Genomic DNA, 18,019 nt, shown 5'->3' with positions numbered 1-18,019 from the left:
CACTCCCTTCACGAAGGGAAACTTATTACATTCCCGCTTCGCTGATGTGGACTAACGGCAGGAAGTGATTAGACCTCTAAATTCAAATGAACCATGCCATGCCACGTTTTGTTTTCTGTGATCCCGTTCTAATGTTGCGTCCTCCTTTTCAGGATTTACCGACTCCGATCTCTCGCTACTGAGCTGGCTCCAGAGCATACCAGCGGACACGTTTTCGGTGCCGTTCGAACAGAAAACACTCAACGTGGACGTGGAGCGCCTCGAGAAACCATCGCTCGAAACCTCCTGGACCGAGCACATGCTCATCACGCCAATCAAGCCGAAAACGTTCCCTCACTCTGTGATGCCATTCACGCGGCCACGAAGTGCCGCCGACATCATGACCCGCTCGCTGTTGCCTTCGCTGGATGCCGTCTCGAGTTGTCTAAGTAGGTGTTGCGGGGAAAAGGGCCTTTGGGATCCGGTCATGCCGATCTTATCGTCAATCATCCTTTCCCGATTCACCGTTTCAGACCCGAAAGCACCGAACGAATCGTTCCCGATGTCCCGTTCCAGTTTCGCCAGTTTCCACCTGACCGGCATCAAGCCGAGCAGCGGCAAGCTGATGACCTCCAGCGTGGACCGGTTATTTGAGAACGGAGACGGCGGCGAGACGTACCGGAGCAGTAACTTTGCGGAGTACCAGGTTCGTTCGGGGCCTAAAACATGTGGCCCACCACGGGGTGCGATTGCTAGTAGGCTAGCGGTAGACGACCTGATAGCGCTCGCAGGAAGGGTTCCTCACACTGCCGAACAAGCGTCCTTTCGTTCCTCGCGTTTCTTACGTTCTAATTATGCAACCCATACCTGGTCCCAGTCAACTACAGCGAGCCGGAAGGACCGGTTTATTAAGCACGTTTTCTACAGCAAGGGAAAAAAGTAGGTGATAGATTCAAGAATGATAACCGGCAGGGAAGGTATTTCCATTAGGGGAACTAGGGCTAGCAGAATGATTCACATGTAGCAAGAAAGTGTCGACGAGACAGCCTCGAGGGCCGTCTCTCGTTCTTTCCATAGGGGTGCGTAGTGTAAAAAATCGATATTAGCACCACGATAGGAGGCAGGTAAACCACCATCTCAAAGAGGTTGGTGGTTAAATCAGGAGCAACTGAGTACGACATGCGATAAGCCAACACGCGGTCACTGACTGCGTGGCTGCGGCCTAGGCAATGGCACTTGATGAATGCGTTCGGGCGCATAGTTGGAGCGATGGCCAGTGGATGCTAGCGGAATGCGGTCCGAAGGAAAACACCACTTATCTTAGTTCAACCCTAGGGACACTATGTCCGTGTTGGTGCGTGTGTGTCATACTGGAATGTAATACTTGAGAGATGAGAAAACCGTGAACTGGTCCATCGTTTGTTAAAAAGTATGCAAACAGTATGCCCATAAAAAAATAATTTATCGCTTTCGTTTCTATGATGAATGACATCGCTTTTAAGCGAACTCGCCATGTAGCGAGCGTATGAAAGACCGATAAAAACACTGCATGCCAAGCGCAGCGGTGAATAGTATGTTTACACATTGCCATAGAACACACGACGGCTCGGTGTCTCCGAGTTTTCCGAGCGGTCCAAGTCGGTAATGTTTTTTTTTCGTCTTCGTCTAAATGTATGATGGGGCATCATAGTGTCAATATTTACTCTCCTGAATTGACTTTCGTCGAGCGAATGAATATTCCGGGAAAACGAACGGCACGAGAAAAATCGGTAGAACGTCAAATGGGCCAGGAGCTATCGCGATTGCACTGCACGATCCGGAAGCAGCACAGTTGAGCAGCAGTCACGTTCTAGCTATATTTTTTGGATTAACGTGCAAGTTTATAGCTCGGTGCTGGTGAGCTTTCTATATATAGGGCATTAGGTTAATCGTTGAACAAGCGTGTAGTTCAGCTTTCAGGATTTCCTAAGGAGTTTCGATCAATGTTTAACGATGTTTAAAACTTGAAAGAGAGATGTGCTGCAATAGAAGGAATATAGTAGAATAAGAAAAGCCGTCACACTCATGCCTTTAGCTAATGATTTCATACTAGGGTAGTTAGGTATCTAGCGATACACCCTCGTAAATACCTCAGCTTTTAATTAAGAATCTGTGTAAGAACGCTTATTGAACGATATTACAATTAGACCTAGATTTTACGTGGGAGATCCACACGCGATTGGCGTAGGGGGCGTGAAATGCAACACATTGTATTTGCGGGTGCATGTTCAAGGTCGCCAAGGTGCAAATGCAAATTGCAAGCCGCATTCCCATTTGCTCCAACCCTCACGAGTTCGATGTTGACTCCTCCAGTTCTTTGTTCGCAGTTTGTTTGACTAATTCTTTCTCTACAACTCCAGCAGGGACTCCCGTCGATTGACGAGATTGCTTCCGTACAGTCGAAATCACCCGACCTGCAGGCGGTGGCCGGTGCCGTGGTCAAAGCGTGCGACATTCATCAGAACAGTGCCGAGCGGGACAGTCCCAACACGACCAACTCGACCGCCAAGAGCTCCCGGCGGGACTCGCTGTCCGAGAAGGTAACGACGGCGCAACAACCGGTGCCAACGGGACTCCCGCACCACAGTCAACCGCATGCGTCGGTGCCTCCGTCAGCGATCTCAACGCCAGGCAGTACCGCCGGTCCAAACAGTGCCAACAGTCCGGTGCCACTCATACCGGCAGGGGCTTCTCTACCACCGCCTAACGTTGCTGGGGTCATCTACGATCAGCCCAAACCAACGTAAGTATTTGGCGCAGGCTCGTCGTCCTATTTGAAAAAACTGAACTGAAGAAAAATTGAATATTTCATTGTAGAGTGAACCCCGCAAACAATCCTCCAGCAGCCAATAATTACGGAACGATCAACGTTAACACAACCACCGACGGTGCTGGAGGAGGTGGCGAGTTGTACGAAAAGTTCAAGCAACAGAAGCAGAACAAGGAGAGTGACTATATTATGAACGGAAACCCCACAATTGTTCCGCCGGCACATATGAACAACGCAGGACCTACGTCGCCAGCATTGACCGGCCAAACCAACGGCAATGGGGCACCACCGGTTATGGGAGTGTATCCATCGGAAGACATGATCGGGAACAAGGATTATGAGGTGAGTTGTGTACAGAGTTTATTGTTTTTTTGGAGAGCAGCGCCGTTTTACTGTAACGACAAGCGCACTCAGTGGTTATTGTTTGGTCAGTGATGAACTTTGTTGAGAATTCGTCGACTTCCTCAATGTGTAGGCTGTCGATGGTGTAGGAGATGCTCATGGCTCAGCTACCTTGATGCAGTCTGAGATGCTTAAAGCATTAAATTGAAACGATTCTTGCTTTACGATTGTTGAAAAAAGTTGTGGGTGGATCATTTGCATTCGTGCAATTAAGATTGGCGAATCTAGGGTTCAGCCAAAACGACGTGCTGCGACCAGAAATTGCGTTTTAAAACATTTTACGGTGGACACGCTTGAGACTTCCTGGTGCTCTCGTTCCAAAAAAGCTGTTCTTATAAACATTAAACCATTAAACTTTGCATATTCGTTGAATTGAATTAGAATACCGTCTAAAGAGCGCTTCGTTTGCATCTGATTGGCACGCGACGCAGACTTCGAGCGCGGAAGTAATAACTGTACGGCAGAATCTTGCCGTCGATCGTTGGCGGACCGATAAACTGGAGCAACAAAATAAATCCCACCTTCGACAGGTCGAGACAGCGACAAACTGGTTCACGGGTTCGATATATTGTGATCAGGCTCTAATTGTGTGCCACTTTGGAGCGCTCGCTGCTACTCTGCCGCCTTGGAAGCAGCGTGTCTCGTTGATTGGTGTCGATCGAGTCCCCCAAGAACGCGTGGCGTGGGTCGGTCGACTACCCGTTTTTACCATTTTCCACTATCGCTGGGCCAGACCTCACTATCGGAGGTGGAGCCGGATTAGCAGGGTGAAGCTGTGTTAATTCAATGGCACGTTTGTCACAACGGCATCTTACCAGAGCAAAAAATGGCACTGGGACTGCTGACTGGATGGCAAAAAATCGCCTATTCCATCCCGCTTACCAGGCTCTCGGAGGTGTGATCCTGCGTGATCTTCACAACGTTGCGTGCAAGATCGCACGCTTGTGTCGCGACTTGTATGCAAGCGAGTGGGGTGAATTGCCTTTCCATGCCGTTTGTAGGTCGTCCGCATGCTTGACGTTAAGTTTATGTGCGCAGTGCTTATGCAGCCCATTCTCGACGGCCCACACTCGATGCTTAAACAAAACGGCAATCCCCTGCCCGTTGTACCTTCGCACGGGCTAAGGGCAGGGACATCACACCGTGGTGCTATGGCAGCCGAAGGTCTTCACAAAGCCGATACGGCTTTACGGCGCCTTCGAAGGGAACTGCTGTACATCATCCGGCGGAGGTAGAAGTATGCCGATGCATCCCTTTTACGGCAAGTTCATGATCAACTGTTGGCTGTTGTCGTCGATCCACTACGAAGCCCTCCGGCACGAGGGCCACACTCGCCCAGCGTGTCAACCGATTCGATATCGCAACACGCGACGGTAACATGCTTCCGGTTTGGTCTCCCGCTGGTCGTTTGGGTGCGAGATTGATGCGATCGCTTATTGTCTCATTTTTACGAGCCGTCGTTTTTCGGCCGTTTTATGAACTGGCGACAGGCCGTCTTTGGGAGGAAAGGGCCCTGGCGCCTTTGCAGAGGGTGTATTTTAATTTCAAATCAAGGGTTCCGCTTAATGACTGAGGGGGCCGAAATGATTTGATGCTTAGCATCCGAGCCGTCACATCGCGTATGGGGGCTTCAGATTGATCACTGCTTCCACTTGCTGCGAGTAGTAAAACCACAAGCCGCCACCAGTCGATGTGGGGATAGACTGTCTTCACATTAATTGGGCGATGGCGTTAAGATATGAAACCAAAATTAACATACCTATTAGCTGGCACACTCCTCGATGGTACCAACCCTTGGAATCGATTCGCTAGGTTGACGTATCGTTGGCGCTTCGAGGACCAAACCCCAGGATTTGTAACACAGACAGCATGAGGTGCATGAGATAGTTTTCTGTCATTTGTAGCACACCTACAATGTCGTGAGGTTGTTTGGCGCATTCACCTCCCACCGAGAGTATTGCTAGCTGTCGTTGTCGTGTCATCGTCGCCGTCAATTGGAGTTTAAAGAATGAGCCAATATTTGCTTAACTCTTTACGAAGTGTTCGCTCCTCAGCGGCACGAAACCAGGGGGTGCCAGAGCCAGCGGCGATTGGTTTTGCGCCTGAGAGATTCCGTGCCACAGTTCGTCATGCCAGCGGCAAGGAATTAGTCAGTCGTCATCTTTTTATCTAGCGACCGACTTTACCGGGTCGTGTGACGCAAGTGACAGAATGACAACGGTGGTGGCGTTAGTGCGCAATCGATGCGTTCATTTGGCGAATCAACCGAGCAAGCTATCGTTTGCGATGATGCTAACTTTCGCTCGACGCTGGAGGTGTCTGATGGTTACGACATAGCAATTTCCACCCGAGTAAGGCACTGGGGCGAATGCTACTGGATGGCACTGTTTTTATTTCCTTTCATTTCCATCGAAGGACCACTTCATGGCGGAAGAAATCCACGCCGGGCTTCGAAAGCGAACGTGCCATTTAATTGCCATATCTCGGCCCGACCGCTTCGTACCGTTCGTGTTTTGCTCAAAATCCTTGATCAATTGAAGATGATGCTACATTCCAGAGACCAATTAAAGCACTCGGGTGCGCTCTCGTGCATTCATCTCAGCTGACCGATTCGGCCTCGTTGCGCTGATCATGATTAATGTTTGGCCGGGCAGAAGTCTCAATCGCGTGGAAAGAATGCTCGAACAGCTAAAGTGAACAGGGGGGTTGATCGCACAGGGAAGTGAGATGTTTGGTTGAAATTTCTCTTTTGGTCTTCGTCTTCCGTTGCATGCTGTTTGCGCAGTGAAAAAAGTGAGATAAACAGCTGCAATAAATACGCGGCTCAGGGGATTTAAAGCTACCAGCGAGATCTGGTCGAGTGGTTAGCAGCAAATTGCATGCGAATCGTTACGAACCTTGAATGTCGCCCACCAGCCTTCACTGTTGGCTCTTCTGGCGCTACTGCTGCTCACCCTGCTCCGCTGGAAGATAGCAATTTACCTTGCCTTATGTGGGCTAGCGGGGGTAACTGCTGCTAAGGGCGTTCGATATCAGATCAGCTGTGCTCGAATCGCCATCGCGTGGGGCCCTCGCTATATGTACGTACAGCGTGAACTATTGAATACTAAGCGAATCGCAAAAAGGGAGGCGATTCCGTGGGTGATTCAATGCCGTTCGCCTCATGCGGTTCTGCCTTGAGAACACGGCCAGTACACGAGTAGGTCATGCACGGCGTTGAGATGGCTTGCCTGGAAAAGCTGTCCGAAAAAGGACTTCGTACAGCGATCGGTTATCAATTTTGGGCCGTCATGCACCACAGGATGCAAGTTTTGATTAATTTTAATGCCACACGAAGCGACATGAAAAATTCGCAATCACGTGCAAAGGGTGATTCGTTAAATTGCATTTTCCCGCCATGCTTATATCCTTGCGTGGCGCATCTTCCTGCGAGAGTTATCCCCACTGTGGTGAGAATCCTCCTTCAAGAGGTTCATCCAAACGGCTGGATTAAAACCTGGTGCTTTGGGACGACAGCTCTCTGGTGCTCTCTCCAGTTTTTGCAAGGTGGACAGCGCCATCGTACTACGAGAGCTCGCGTTGTCGCATGGCCGGTCGAACGCGTGTGTGCGTTGCTGGTGACGGAGGAGTCACCGATTGAAGGCGAACCCGCGAGTCGCGCGAGCTGGCTGAGAGGCAATCATAATAACGAGACTCACGCGACTGCTTGGTCGGTTGGCGGTCGCGACGGTTGCGACACAGAACGTCGAACGGATCAGTTCTACTCGAGACGTTTGATCGTACCCAAGCGCCGTGAACGTGCGGAGTCGGTCGGTTGCGTATCGTTGCGAGCTGCGTGATAGACATATCATTTAATTAATACGGAAAGCTTCCTGTGATTTCGTGCCCTGTGTGTACTGCCGTCTTCGGATATCTCGAGTGTTTACGGTGGAGTGTTGTTCCTGCGTACCGGAAGAATTCGACCCATCGCACAGAGTGCCGCAGGATATGCCGTGAAAGTGGCACTTTTGTCAAATAAAAACCCCATGCGAAACGTGAGCCCGTTAAACAAACGAACTGTGCACGGTTACCGGAACGGTTGTGAACGTACGACAGGACCACACCGATGCTGCCTCTTCAGTCGATGATCAGCAGCACACGGGGTGCGTTTTATTTGGCGAACGTGTTCCCGCGATCTAACGAGTGAGTGAGTCACGATTAATCGTTTAGCGGGGAGTGTTGACGATCCGCCAACGATCCGCTTGAATCGCATTTGTCCAACGAGTACGTTCGTATTGCTTCCGAACTGAGTGTGTGCCAGGAACGGAAAAAAAATAACCGGCATGTCGAACATGCATCATCATCACCATCATCATCATGCGAATCATCGTCACCGGCCGTTCTGTGGAGTGGATCGGCAGCTAAAGAAAATCGAGGAAATTTTCAACCAAAATCAAAAGGAAAATGAGGTGAAAATTATCGAGTCGCGGCCCAGCCGAACGTGCACCGTCCACGGTAGCCACCGGCGTGGGTCAGTTTGTTCCGTCAAGCGGCGTGATTCGATCGCCAGCTCGATAGGTGATCTATCGACGACCGGAGTGGGCAAACAGCAGCGACCGTCGTACGGATCGATCTACAATGTTGGTCGGGAGGCGGAAATGGCCGCTCGACGGCGTAGCAAACTCGGTAATCGGAACTCGATCGCGAACTTTGGTGATTTGCAGCAGCAGTACGCGATCAACGTGACCACGACCCCGGGTCGGAAGAGTCTGTCTGGTTTTGCAGATCCTCGGCGTAGGGATAGTATGCCGGTGTTGAACATGATCGCGAAGCCGTTGGCGAACAGGCCACTTGAGCATCCGGCCGATTTTCCCTCTATGCTGAGAGCCACTTCCGTTTCGACGGTCGATCTTCGCCGGAAACCATCGATGGGTGGTGGAATTGGAGCACCAGGATACGGCAGTGGCAATGCGGTGACACGTCGTGCTAGTATGAACACCAAACGCAGCAGTCTGCATCTGGACGACAGTATCTCTTCGATGAAGTTGCATTCGATCCTGAAAAAGGCTGCCTCACCCTCGAAGGACAGCGAGGACAGCGGTGAGCACGAGTTGTGTGATATGACAAAACGTTTATCGTTTGATTCGGGCATCGCAAAACCGCTCGGACTGGGACTGCCAGGACAGCATCCCGGTGCCAACAACCGGCGCAACTCGAACGACTCCAGCTACAGCTCGTTTTCGCGACGCATCTCGATCGATTCGCTGGACGCCAGTCGCCGGTATTCGAGGCGACTTTCGGACGCGTCGTCTCTGTTCGGTGAAGAGGACGCCAGCAGTGGCAGCGGCGGTACCAGCGATCTCGATCGCATCAAGGTGCTGAACAGCAGCTTCTCGAGCAGCTTCGACGAGCCCGGACCCGGTCAGCATGAGGTAATTCATTAGAATAATGGCCATACTCGGACAGCGGTATGGCCGCGGGCGCGTGCACACCCGATCGCGCAATTACTATGAAAACAATTCATCTCCGTAAACCCACGGAGTTTGCGAAATCACGCAGGAACCGAGAGATCGTAATCCGCAATCGATCGACGCATCGCCGTGTGGGGTGGTGGCCTTATGTGGCGATTTTGCATTTTTGTGTACTCAAGCGCGCTTTTGAAAAGCACATCAACACGTGGCCACGCGAGGTCCCCGCCAGTGCCCAGATTAGGGTCTTTCGGACGTCCCGATGTCCCAAAGATGGTGCCACGAGTTGAGAGGAATGACGCTTGCAAGAGATCCGTGCTTCGATCGCTTCAGAACCGATCATAAAACATTCCTTTCACGGAGTGCGTGCTCTCACGGACGGATACTCGATGCGGGTCTGTCTCGCCGATGGTTCGCATAATTTCTGACGATGTCTGGGAAGTCGGAGAGATGGAAGACATGGAGCACATGCTGCTGCTGCGGGTGGTAGATGGCGCCAGTTTGGATTATGTGTTGGCAAGATTGAACGACGAGGAACCATTGTGCGTGCAGCCGTCCTTCACGCTTCTCAAACCAACCGCATCCCGCGTGGAGGTCAACACAGGGGACGGTAATGAACTGTAGGGTGAAAGCGGTAGTAATTACCCCTAGCGGAGACGCAATTGCACACGTTTGGGGAAGAAACAGTGACAAAAGCCGTTGGTGATCAGTGATCATCTCTTCGAGATGATCGGATCCGGTCGTTTATTATCCGATCATCGAGACCCGCGCACGAATTGCACGAAGTAATTGCGATAGAAATGGTAATGATCCTTGGGGCAACATCTAGGCCCCTCGTGGAGACGCGCAACCGCAAGAACCTGGCGGCCATTTCGGTGCAGCAGATTGATTGGTTCCGCCACGAGGTGGCGCCTGGTGCGTGGGATAATGTTATGGGTATTTTATTATTCCGTGCTTTTGAGACCGCCAAGCCTGACGAATACCTGGCGACGCGCGATCGTGCAATTAAGCGCTTCGGGGGTTCCTGTTTGCCTTGCGTGTGCGTGTGTGTAAATTGTTTTCGTAAATAGCGCGCTTCCATTTTGAAATCTGTCTGTTGGCGCGCCACAAAACTCGCACCATGCGCGAGGTGAGCTGTTCTGGTTTGTGGCACGCGTTTTTCTGCGATCGGAGCTTTTTCCTGGGTATGATGGCTCGTTTGCGTACAATTTCGAGCTGAGTCATGCGCTGGCGTCGTTTCTGGGGCGGTAGTGTCGTAGCTGCGCTATATCCGATCCAACGCCTCATCGAAGGTGGTTCCGTTAGGGTTCCGGATTGGCAGTGACTGCTCGAAAACTCGTCACTCCAACACACGCGCTACTGAAGGAAGCTATCCTGGCTCGCGATGGACGGAGGTGGACGTTAATCTTTGGTGAACGCACGCCAAGGTGTTCACCGATCGGAGAAAAACACCTACGGGCGAAAGCCTGCCGATCGTGCGCTGCTGATCGTTCAGCTGATTTTCGCTCCACCGTTCCATTGTGGAGAGCTGCCAAGAGAGATCCCTTTAGTATCCATCGTGGGGGCAAGCAGTTGGGTTTCAGGTGGGGGATATAATACTGCTCAGCTACAAAGTACTATGATTAAAAGCCGCCTGGGTGAGTCGATGCTTGTTTGGTGCGAGTTGCGAGTGACGGAGTTCGATAAGAATGTAAATCGATCGAACCGCCCTCGGTGCATGTTTGCATCCGACCTGTAACTAGAAATCCGCGTGTTAACGTAGCTACTTCCTGCGCTAGTCCAGTAGTCGCCTCGATCGTCCGTACCAGAACGTGACTGGCAAGTTGTTAAGTAAGCCGGTCGCCCGTTCTCCCATAGGGGGGGTCTTGTGATGGAACAAAATATCACATTACCTGTCCGTGTTCATTTGATCACGGGTATAGAATTAAACGTTTGTTCCTTCCCGACCCTTCCGGGCACCGGTGCCACATGGGGATGGGATAAGATTTCATTCTGATGTACGCCGCTGTTCCAGCTGGTCCTACATCACAAAACAGCGTTTTCATTACACTTCCTGCGAGATTGCAACCCCCCAACGCTTAGTCCATCCCGTGAATCATCGTGCAAACTTGCCGTCCGTTTCTTTCGACAACCGTTTTTGGCAATGCCGCGATCCCAAGCGCCGTGAGTTCATTGAACACGCTTTGTTTTGAAGTCCCTTTTTGCCGGGGCCACTCCTTCTTCCAGCGATGGCCGTTCTTCGACCGTTACGCAAGGAACGCCACACTTTTTGGTAAACCGAACCGATCACCACCCACACGGCCCGGGGCAGCTTTTGACGGCTTGTCCGGCTCTCGACGTTTCGTCATTGTCGCTGCAAAGTTTGCGCACGCTCTTCTGCGTCTGAACGATCCCGTTCCCTTACACGGTTCGAGGAGCGAACCGAGGATCGACGTTGATGGATCGAGACGGCCACGCGGGCAGAGTGGAGTGGTGTTTTTCTTTTCGTTATTATTACCTTTATTTTTAAGAGCCAGGGACCGAAAGGAAAAGCGAGCACTAAAGAGCCAAATCTTGTCGATCTTGCTCTTTCCTGGAATCAGCACGAGCGCGTCCTTTGGCCGTGTCGCGTCTGTTTGGACGGTCTCTTTTTTTCTTTCTTTTTTTTTGTGCGTGAAGATCCGATTTCGTTGACCTATTAACGCCACACCAGGCCATGTACGATTTCACGGTACACTCGGTCTGGTCTATTGTCGATGGCAAGTGTGTTCGAGCGCTTAGACCGGCTCTCGGCAGGCTCCAGATGCTCCAGTCCGCGCCGAAAATGGTGTGGCAAAATATTGTGATTTTATGTTCGAGACGCGCGGGTTTTGGCCTTCCAGCGTCCGAGAGTAAAAGCCCGCCAGCCTTCCCAATGTAAGCTGTAACGGACGCGTGGTTGTGGTGGTGATTTGGCCGTTTCGTGTGGACTGGTTCTGATGTGATCGCGTCGACTCCAAGATCGTATTCTAGTTCTGACCATCTACGGTAAACGGTTTCACGCGGATGTAGACACCGCTGGTTCGCACTGGTTTAGGCGCTGGACAACGCGGACGGATAGCGTACCAGCTCGTGTGGGGACAATAAAAGCCGCGCGAGAAACCGAAATGTGTGCTTTTCGGTGGCGTCTTGTCGTAAAACAATTCGCGACCGTTTGGCGTGCGGTTGAGAAGTGTTTTATCGCGCGCACCCGCGCTGGAGAACAGGTCCGCGCAGGCGCTACTCTATTAAATCGCGCCAAAAAGCAGCCCCGGGTCCTTTGCATCCGTCGTCTGGACTGGTTTTAATTTTACGAGGTACTGTTTGATTTGCTTCACCTCCATCGGGGTACGAAACTTAACCCAAGCCGATATGGGAAATGGTGTATCAATATTTGGTACTCAAAGCGTCCATTGGAAGGAACCATAGCTCTCGGGCATAGGTTTAGAGGCAGGTGTGAAAATTAACATGTGCTCTTAAGAAGGAGCTCCCTGTGACGTGATTCTGGGTGAAATGCATTCGCACATGATGACGTGACTGAACGGTGTTTGGAATAGTTTAATGGTTTAATTATTTATCGACGGCAGGCGGAGTCCTTCCGCAGGAAGACAGGTGGTCCCCAATATGGTTGCACAAACCATAACACTCAGAGATCACTGATGTCAGAGCTATCCGTGTGGGAATTTATAGTCGTATAATGAGGCACTGGGCGGTGGAGTTTGAATGCACGGCTTCACCTGTGGATCATCGTGATGAAGTCAATCGAATCGGTTTTAGGAGCTTGTTAACACAAAACACAAGATAACGCACCGTTCGATTGACGGTGATAAATTGCCTGTATTCTCTGCGCGCTGCGACAGTGTATTGTCATTGAGCAACCCTTCCCATATACGACCAAAGCAGCCGGGGAAAAAAAAACATGTCATCGACATCTCCTGGTGACCGACGTCAATTCTTGATCGCCGAGAAACGACAAATCTCAACCGGTGATCGGTGATTCCATATTCGTGTCACACGTGCCTATGGCGCGATCATCATTCGCCCGATGTCCGAGCAGCTGTCCGGTGATGGTAATTCATTAACAGTCAGTTTGTTCCTGTACTGCGTGTACTAATAAACGCGCTCGTGCATGGAATGTTTCTGCCTACCTGCGGGACGTTATAGGCTGCTGGCCGCACCCTGTGGCCTGGGCGGAGATGAATGCACGGCTATAGGCCGCTGGCGGGTGTTTGCCAGCTTTTGAATGAAATGTTGATTTTTAAAGAGGGATTTTTTTTTTCGTTTGTTGAATAATCGTCCTCCCACGGTTGCGCCTCTGAAGCTCGTGCACCGTGCAGACGAGTCCGGTCCGGGGGTGGCATTACATATGGAGGGCCATTATTGTTGGGGTGACAACGCCCCTGCGCTTGGGCGAGCTCATGTTTGATTAATTAGTGCAAAATAAGTGAACGAAACGCAATAAGCCGTTTATCCAAACGTTGTGTTAACAAGCGAAGCTCATGTAGGATGGCTGGGTGTTTAATTAAAATGTCGGTTTCCGAGCCAGTCTGGCATGTGCAGTGATCCCTTTAGTACAAAATTTATTCGATCAAACATCCTATTGGATTGGTTTCTGGGTTATGCACTTGTACGAGGGCGTATAGAGTCGAGTAGAGCAATTAATAGTGTTTTTTTCATTGCCTCGAACTCAATAAACGAGTTAAAAATTAAATCCTAATGATAAAATCTACATGCAGCTGCGTTACTTGTGCTTCTGGCAAACGAGCCGTTGTGGCGTTTTTTTTCGAGCAGTTGTGTGCAAGAGTTTTTCCTTCGAACCTTGCATGCAAGCTGTGTTCAAATTGTTGTACAAGCACAGGGTTGTAGTTCGTATGTGGTTTCTTTTCTATATTTTTCAACGTATCATTTTCGTTGTTTTCCGTTGGTTACCTTCAATATCGTTAGCTTAAAAATGCATCCAAGATTTGTGATCTAAAAGTACGATATCGGGATCGGTTGCGACCACGTACAAATAAATAACCACCAAACTGCATCGTTTTGGGTTTACGGAATGCGTGCAACGAATTACCTATTCGCTCCACTTTCATGTTCGATTCGGCGCTTTCGGCGCATCTAACACATGTTTCTCCATGTGTTACTAGACTTTGTGTTTTTTCGGTATGATTCAATCCAATCCCTGAGTGGGTCTGGGTTTTTTTAAACCATCCCGCCCTACCGAACCGGAACAGATAATTCGTTAACGAGAGCTAATTAGCGATGCCTCGCTAAATTCCACCCTAACCCGTCCTGTGCCGTGCATATCGGGGCACGATCGTCTCCTAATACGGGGCGAGTCTCGGGGCGTGCTGTTTTTAATGCGCATTTTTGGCGGTTTTGTTTTAACTTTCCCAAAAGCAGCATAAAACAATGACGAGTCGGCGAGTCCCCCGCTTGGGCTTTTATTTGCCTAGGCCGCAAAAGGGCACGCACTCGGTTTTGACGGGTCAAACCTTCTGGTTGCGACAGCGGACGACAGAAATTTGTCACGCCAGTTTGGCAGGAAGCGACGAACGGCTCCAACGCCGGATATGTGAGGTGAACCGAGCCGTATGCTGTCAACCGGCGGTACGAACAACGGTGCCACTCATAAAACATTGGCTAATATACTGTTCTCGTGTCGTGCGAAGGGCTTGAGCCCACAAATTTCCCTTATAATTCCTCGACCTGCTGCGCTTTACCATTCCTCTCGATTTCGAGGCCGATTTCGTAACAAACTTACGCAGGGAAAAGCACGTCGTTTGGCGGTGAAAAACAAAGTCCCTTCGGGTGACATAATCCCCGCTGAGCAGTGGCAGCTGGGTCCGGTGGCGGTGGGTGGTCCGTCGCTGCGGTAGGTTTAAAAGGCAAAAATGAAATGATGGAAAAATCTGCACAACAAGCCGCGGACCATTCATCACACCTTCACACCCGCACGGGTCGGATAATGATGATCATCATCATCATTGGCTTCATCTTCAAATGTTGCGGCTTTTTTTTTTCGCGGTTTACGCCAACGATCGCGATGCGTCCATCCACCACGATAAAGTTGGTCGAAATGATGCCGCGAGGTCGATGCCGATGGCAGCGGGTCGGTTTGGCAAACAGTTTGACAAGCACACACGTTTTGACACCTAGTTATCCAAGCGAGCGTGATACGTCGAAATAAGCGAAGTAAACGGGCCTTTTTAACGGAGCGGGCGTTTTCGTCTCACCGGCGGCTTGCCGTTGTCTTGTTGAGCAAATAAGATGCGCTAGTGTGCAATCAGGGGGAGGTGAGTGATTGCAACACACAGCGAGGTGTAACTCCGCGACCAATGCAGATGATGAGGTTGAGGCGTTTAAACGTCGGCGAATTTGGGCATTGCTTTAGATTCGGTTTCGTCGCATTAGCTAAAAGCGTTTGTTCGTTTAAATGTGTGTTTCATGTTCCTTTTCTCTTTCTCTCTCGTTTTTTTTTGCTTACAGGTAAGAAATAGACCCCCGATCGCATCTGCAGGTTGCAACATCGATCAATGGCGGCATTTTGGTAACGCACCACGTGTGTGTGTACCTCCCAAATGCCAGCCGGGATCGCGGAATCTGCCGCACCGCGAAGTGCTTTGGACAGCTGGTGAGGAAACGGTGGAATTAAACATTACCATCCCCAACGGGTTTGGCTCGTGCTTGGATTTTTGCACATCACCAGCAAAAAAAGGGATAATTGGGTGGGTAAAGGGATGCGCGCTCGTTAAGCACGTACCGTCCTGGCGAACGGCTCTACCTTCCTGCCTGCGGGATGTTCGCGTGACCGACTCGTAATCGGTCGAACTCACCGTGGGTAGGTTCGAAAACGGAGCAAAAACAAACGCGAAGAACGTGCAGAACCTACCGGATAGTTATTGTACTTATGGAATTACCGCCAAACACGGTGTAGTTATGGAATTATCGAAACAACCAAAACGGAACACGCGTGTTTTTTTTCTCTCCTCTCGCTGCCGCGTTCTGGATCGGTATAATTGCATCATTACAGCACACTCGCCTCGAAGCGAAGGGGGCACACGCGAGATGGAAAGAAGCCGCAGCCAAATCGACCGGATCGGAAATCACATCTCGTCCGGTGGAAAAGCGCGCGCATCTTCGAACCACGGACAAACGAACAACCGATGGTGCGTACGGGGCCATGTGTTCCAACACACATACACACCGTTGGTGGAACGCAGTTGTTGCCGTTAATTTTCACGTGAAGAGGGCACGAAAAAAAAATCAACTCTCCCTTCGGTGCGCTACGAGCATCGGCGTTCGATTTTCATCGAACAGAGCCCCATCGCCAAGGCGTTGGGTCAGGCGTTGATTCGCCTTTATGTGGTTGCGCTTATTGAGCAATAATTGCGAACGATGTTGTGAGGGTGGGCTTTCGACGGGTTGACCGACGGCCAAGCTCAATGCACTCGCGATGGGTTTGTGTGTTCACGTTCGCCCTGACCGAGCGATGCCGACCGATTCGCTGGCGCTAATCTAATTTAAATTTCATAATCTCACTCACCGCGGCCTTTTCCAAAGAGTGCCCGGCCGCGGCGGTTCGTCAGCAAAGGGAATGAGAATGAGTGAAAGCTGCCTATACGAGCTCGGACGGAGGTAAGAGTAAAGCAATCCGGTGGTCAGCAAAGAAAAGCATCGAGATCATCATCGAGAGCGCTGTGTTGCTGTTTCCTAATGCTTCTCAAAATAATAATGACAGATGTAAATCTACCCTGGCATTAGCCTCTATTTTAGGGGTACCTTCGCTTATCTCCATCCTTTCATAGGAGATCACGAAGCGCAGGAAATGATCTCCATTAAAGCTAATTATTCTCTTCAACTGTCTACGAACCGGACATAGCATGTTGCTGTTTGTTTGGGAGAGTTCCATTTTTTTTCCTCTTGCTGGTGCTGCTGCAGTTGATGAAGAATCGATAAAAGTGACCTCCTCGTTATCAGTCGCTGGGTTGCAAATCAATCTTTCTTGAGCCGGACTGTCCGTCCAATGATCAATCTTTAGCAACCCACCCAGGAGATCACCGGTAAATGAGCCAAGTGATCCGTATCTTATATCCCACACTAAATAAAGCGGTAAACAATAATGGCAATGTGACAAAAGCGCCTGCCCAGCGGCGTGGAATGTGCAAGCTTCGGTCGCTCTCACGCGCCCAGTGAGAGGAGCAATTTTTATTACCCTGCCCGGGGACAGTGCTTTTTTGGCGGTCGGGAAAGTGAGAAGCCAAAACGGTGCGACGGTGATTAAAGACAAGACGACAGCAATGGGAAATATGTCCCAGCGTGAAATATCTCTATACATTTGCGCCGTCATTTCGGCAACCGATTTTACTTAATATCCGCTGAAAAGTCGACGGCGAAGGCCGATGGCTCGATGACATAAGAATCCATCAATCTGGCCCGCAGATTGGACAGCGTGGACCCGGGCGTTTTTCCGCCGGTCTTTAGCGAGCTTTTGCAACGACATACGTCGGGGAGGCCCGCCTTTAATCGACCGATAGGAGGGTGGGTTTTTTTTCCTTCCTCGTAATTATGCATCCCCTGCGCGCGAGTTTTATGGGTTCGTAAAAATGTAACGCTGACGATGGAGCAGCAAACGACCCGCCGAGGAAGCTGAAAATAAATCCCAAGGGTAAGCTTACGCGATTGAACTCACGGTGGGTGCAATTGCGTGTGACGCGATGGCGACGCTGGCGAGGGTCACGAGATAAGAGATAGAGATAGAGCAAAAAGGGAAAGTGAGCAGATAATTGTGGCAAATTTTTATCAACACTAAACGCGACACAGCAAACGAGCGATGGGGCGGGCGTCTGCCTGCTCTCTAACAACCTTGGGGTGGTTTGGGAGTTTGGATCAAATTTCGGACGAATGAAAAAGGCTCACGAACGAAAAAATGAGAACTAACCCCAACTGGTGGCGTTATCTGTTTCGCATTGCGCTGGTGGGAAGTGCTTGCGGGAGAAATCTTCATCGCCGCAGGAATGTGCACCCCATTGTGTGCACCCTCTCCTCGGTTCCCAGGAGGGAGCCTTTGGGGGAGGGTGGATGGCTGTCGATTTCTTTCGCCGCTGGTGGAAAACCATCCCGTGGATGGTCCCGTCGAAGATGCGACACTCCGGGGGCCGGGAATGGAACAAGATGATGATGATGCAACGGCAATGTCACTGGGAAATGATTTATGGCGAAACTTCTCTCCCTCAATCTGTGACCAGGTGGAAAAACAGGCCGGGTGACGCGGGCAAATAACGCTTGCTATTGACTTTGAGCGGTGGAAAGAGACGGTGAAAGAGCTCAACTCGTTCGGAGATAGGAGTACCCTCGTTGGCAGGCGGAGGCGCGCATTGTTCGTACGGTG

The 18,019-nt window shown here is 50.6% G+C and overlaps 1 protein-coding gene across 1 annotated transcript in view; it reads left to right on the top strand.

The window, feature by feature from the left end:
- Nucleotides 1–18,019, top strand: part of LOC128725693 (WD repeat-containing protein 47) — a 41,602-nt gene that overhangs the window by 876 nt on the left and 22,707 nt on the right. Inside the window, exons 2-5 of the mRNA XM_053819458.1 lie at nucleotides 153–428; nucleotides 513–685; nucleotides 2,379–2,761; nucleotides 2,836–3,130. Of these exons, the coding sequence (XP_053675433.1) occupies nucleotides 153–428; nucleotides 513–685; nucleotides 2,379–2,761; nucleotides 2,836–3,130 (1,127 nt within the window). The remainder of the gene's footprint in view (nucleotides 1–152; nucleotides 429–512; nucleotides 686–2,378; nucleotides 2,762–2,835; nucleotides 3,131–18,019) is intronic.

This window comes from Anopheles nili, chromosome 3, assembly GCF_943737925.1.
Source record: "Anopheles nili chromosome 3, idAnoNiliSN_F5_01, whole genome shotgun sequence".
NCBI lineage: Eukaryota > Metazoa > Arthropoda > Insecta > Diptera > Culicidae > Anopheles > Anopheles nili.
Note: the sequence above shows the minus strand (reverse complement) of the source record. Positions and strands in the feature narration are given on the sequence as shown.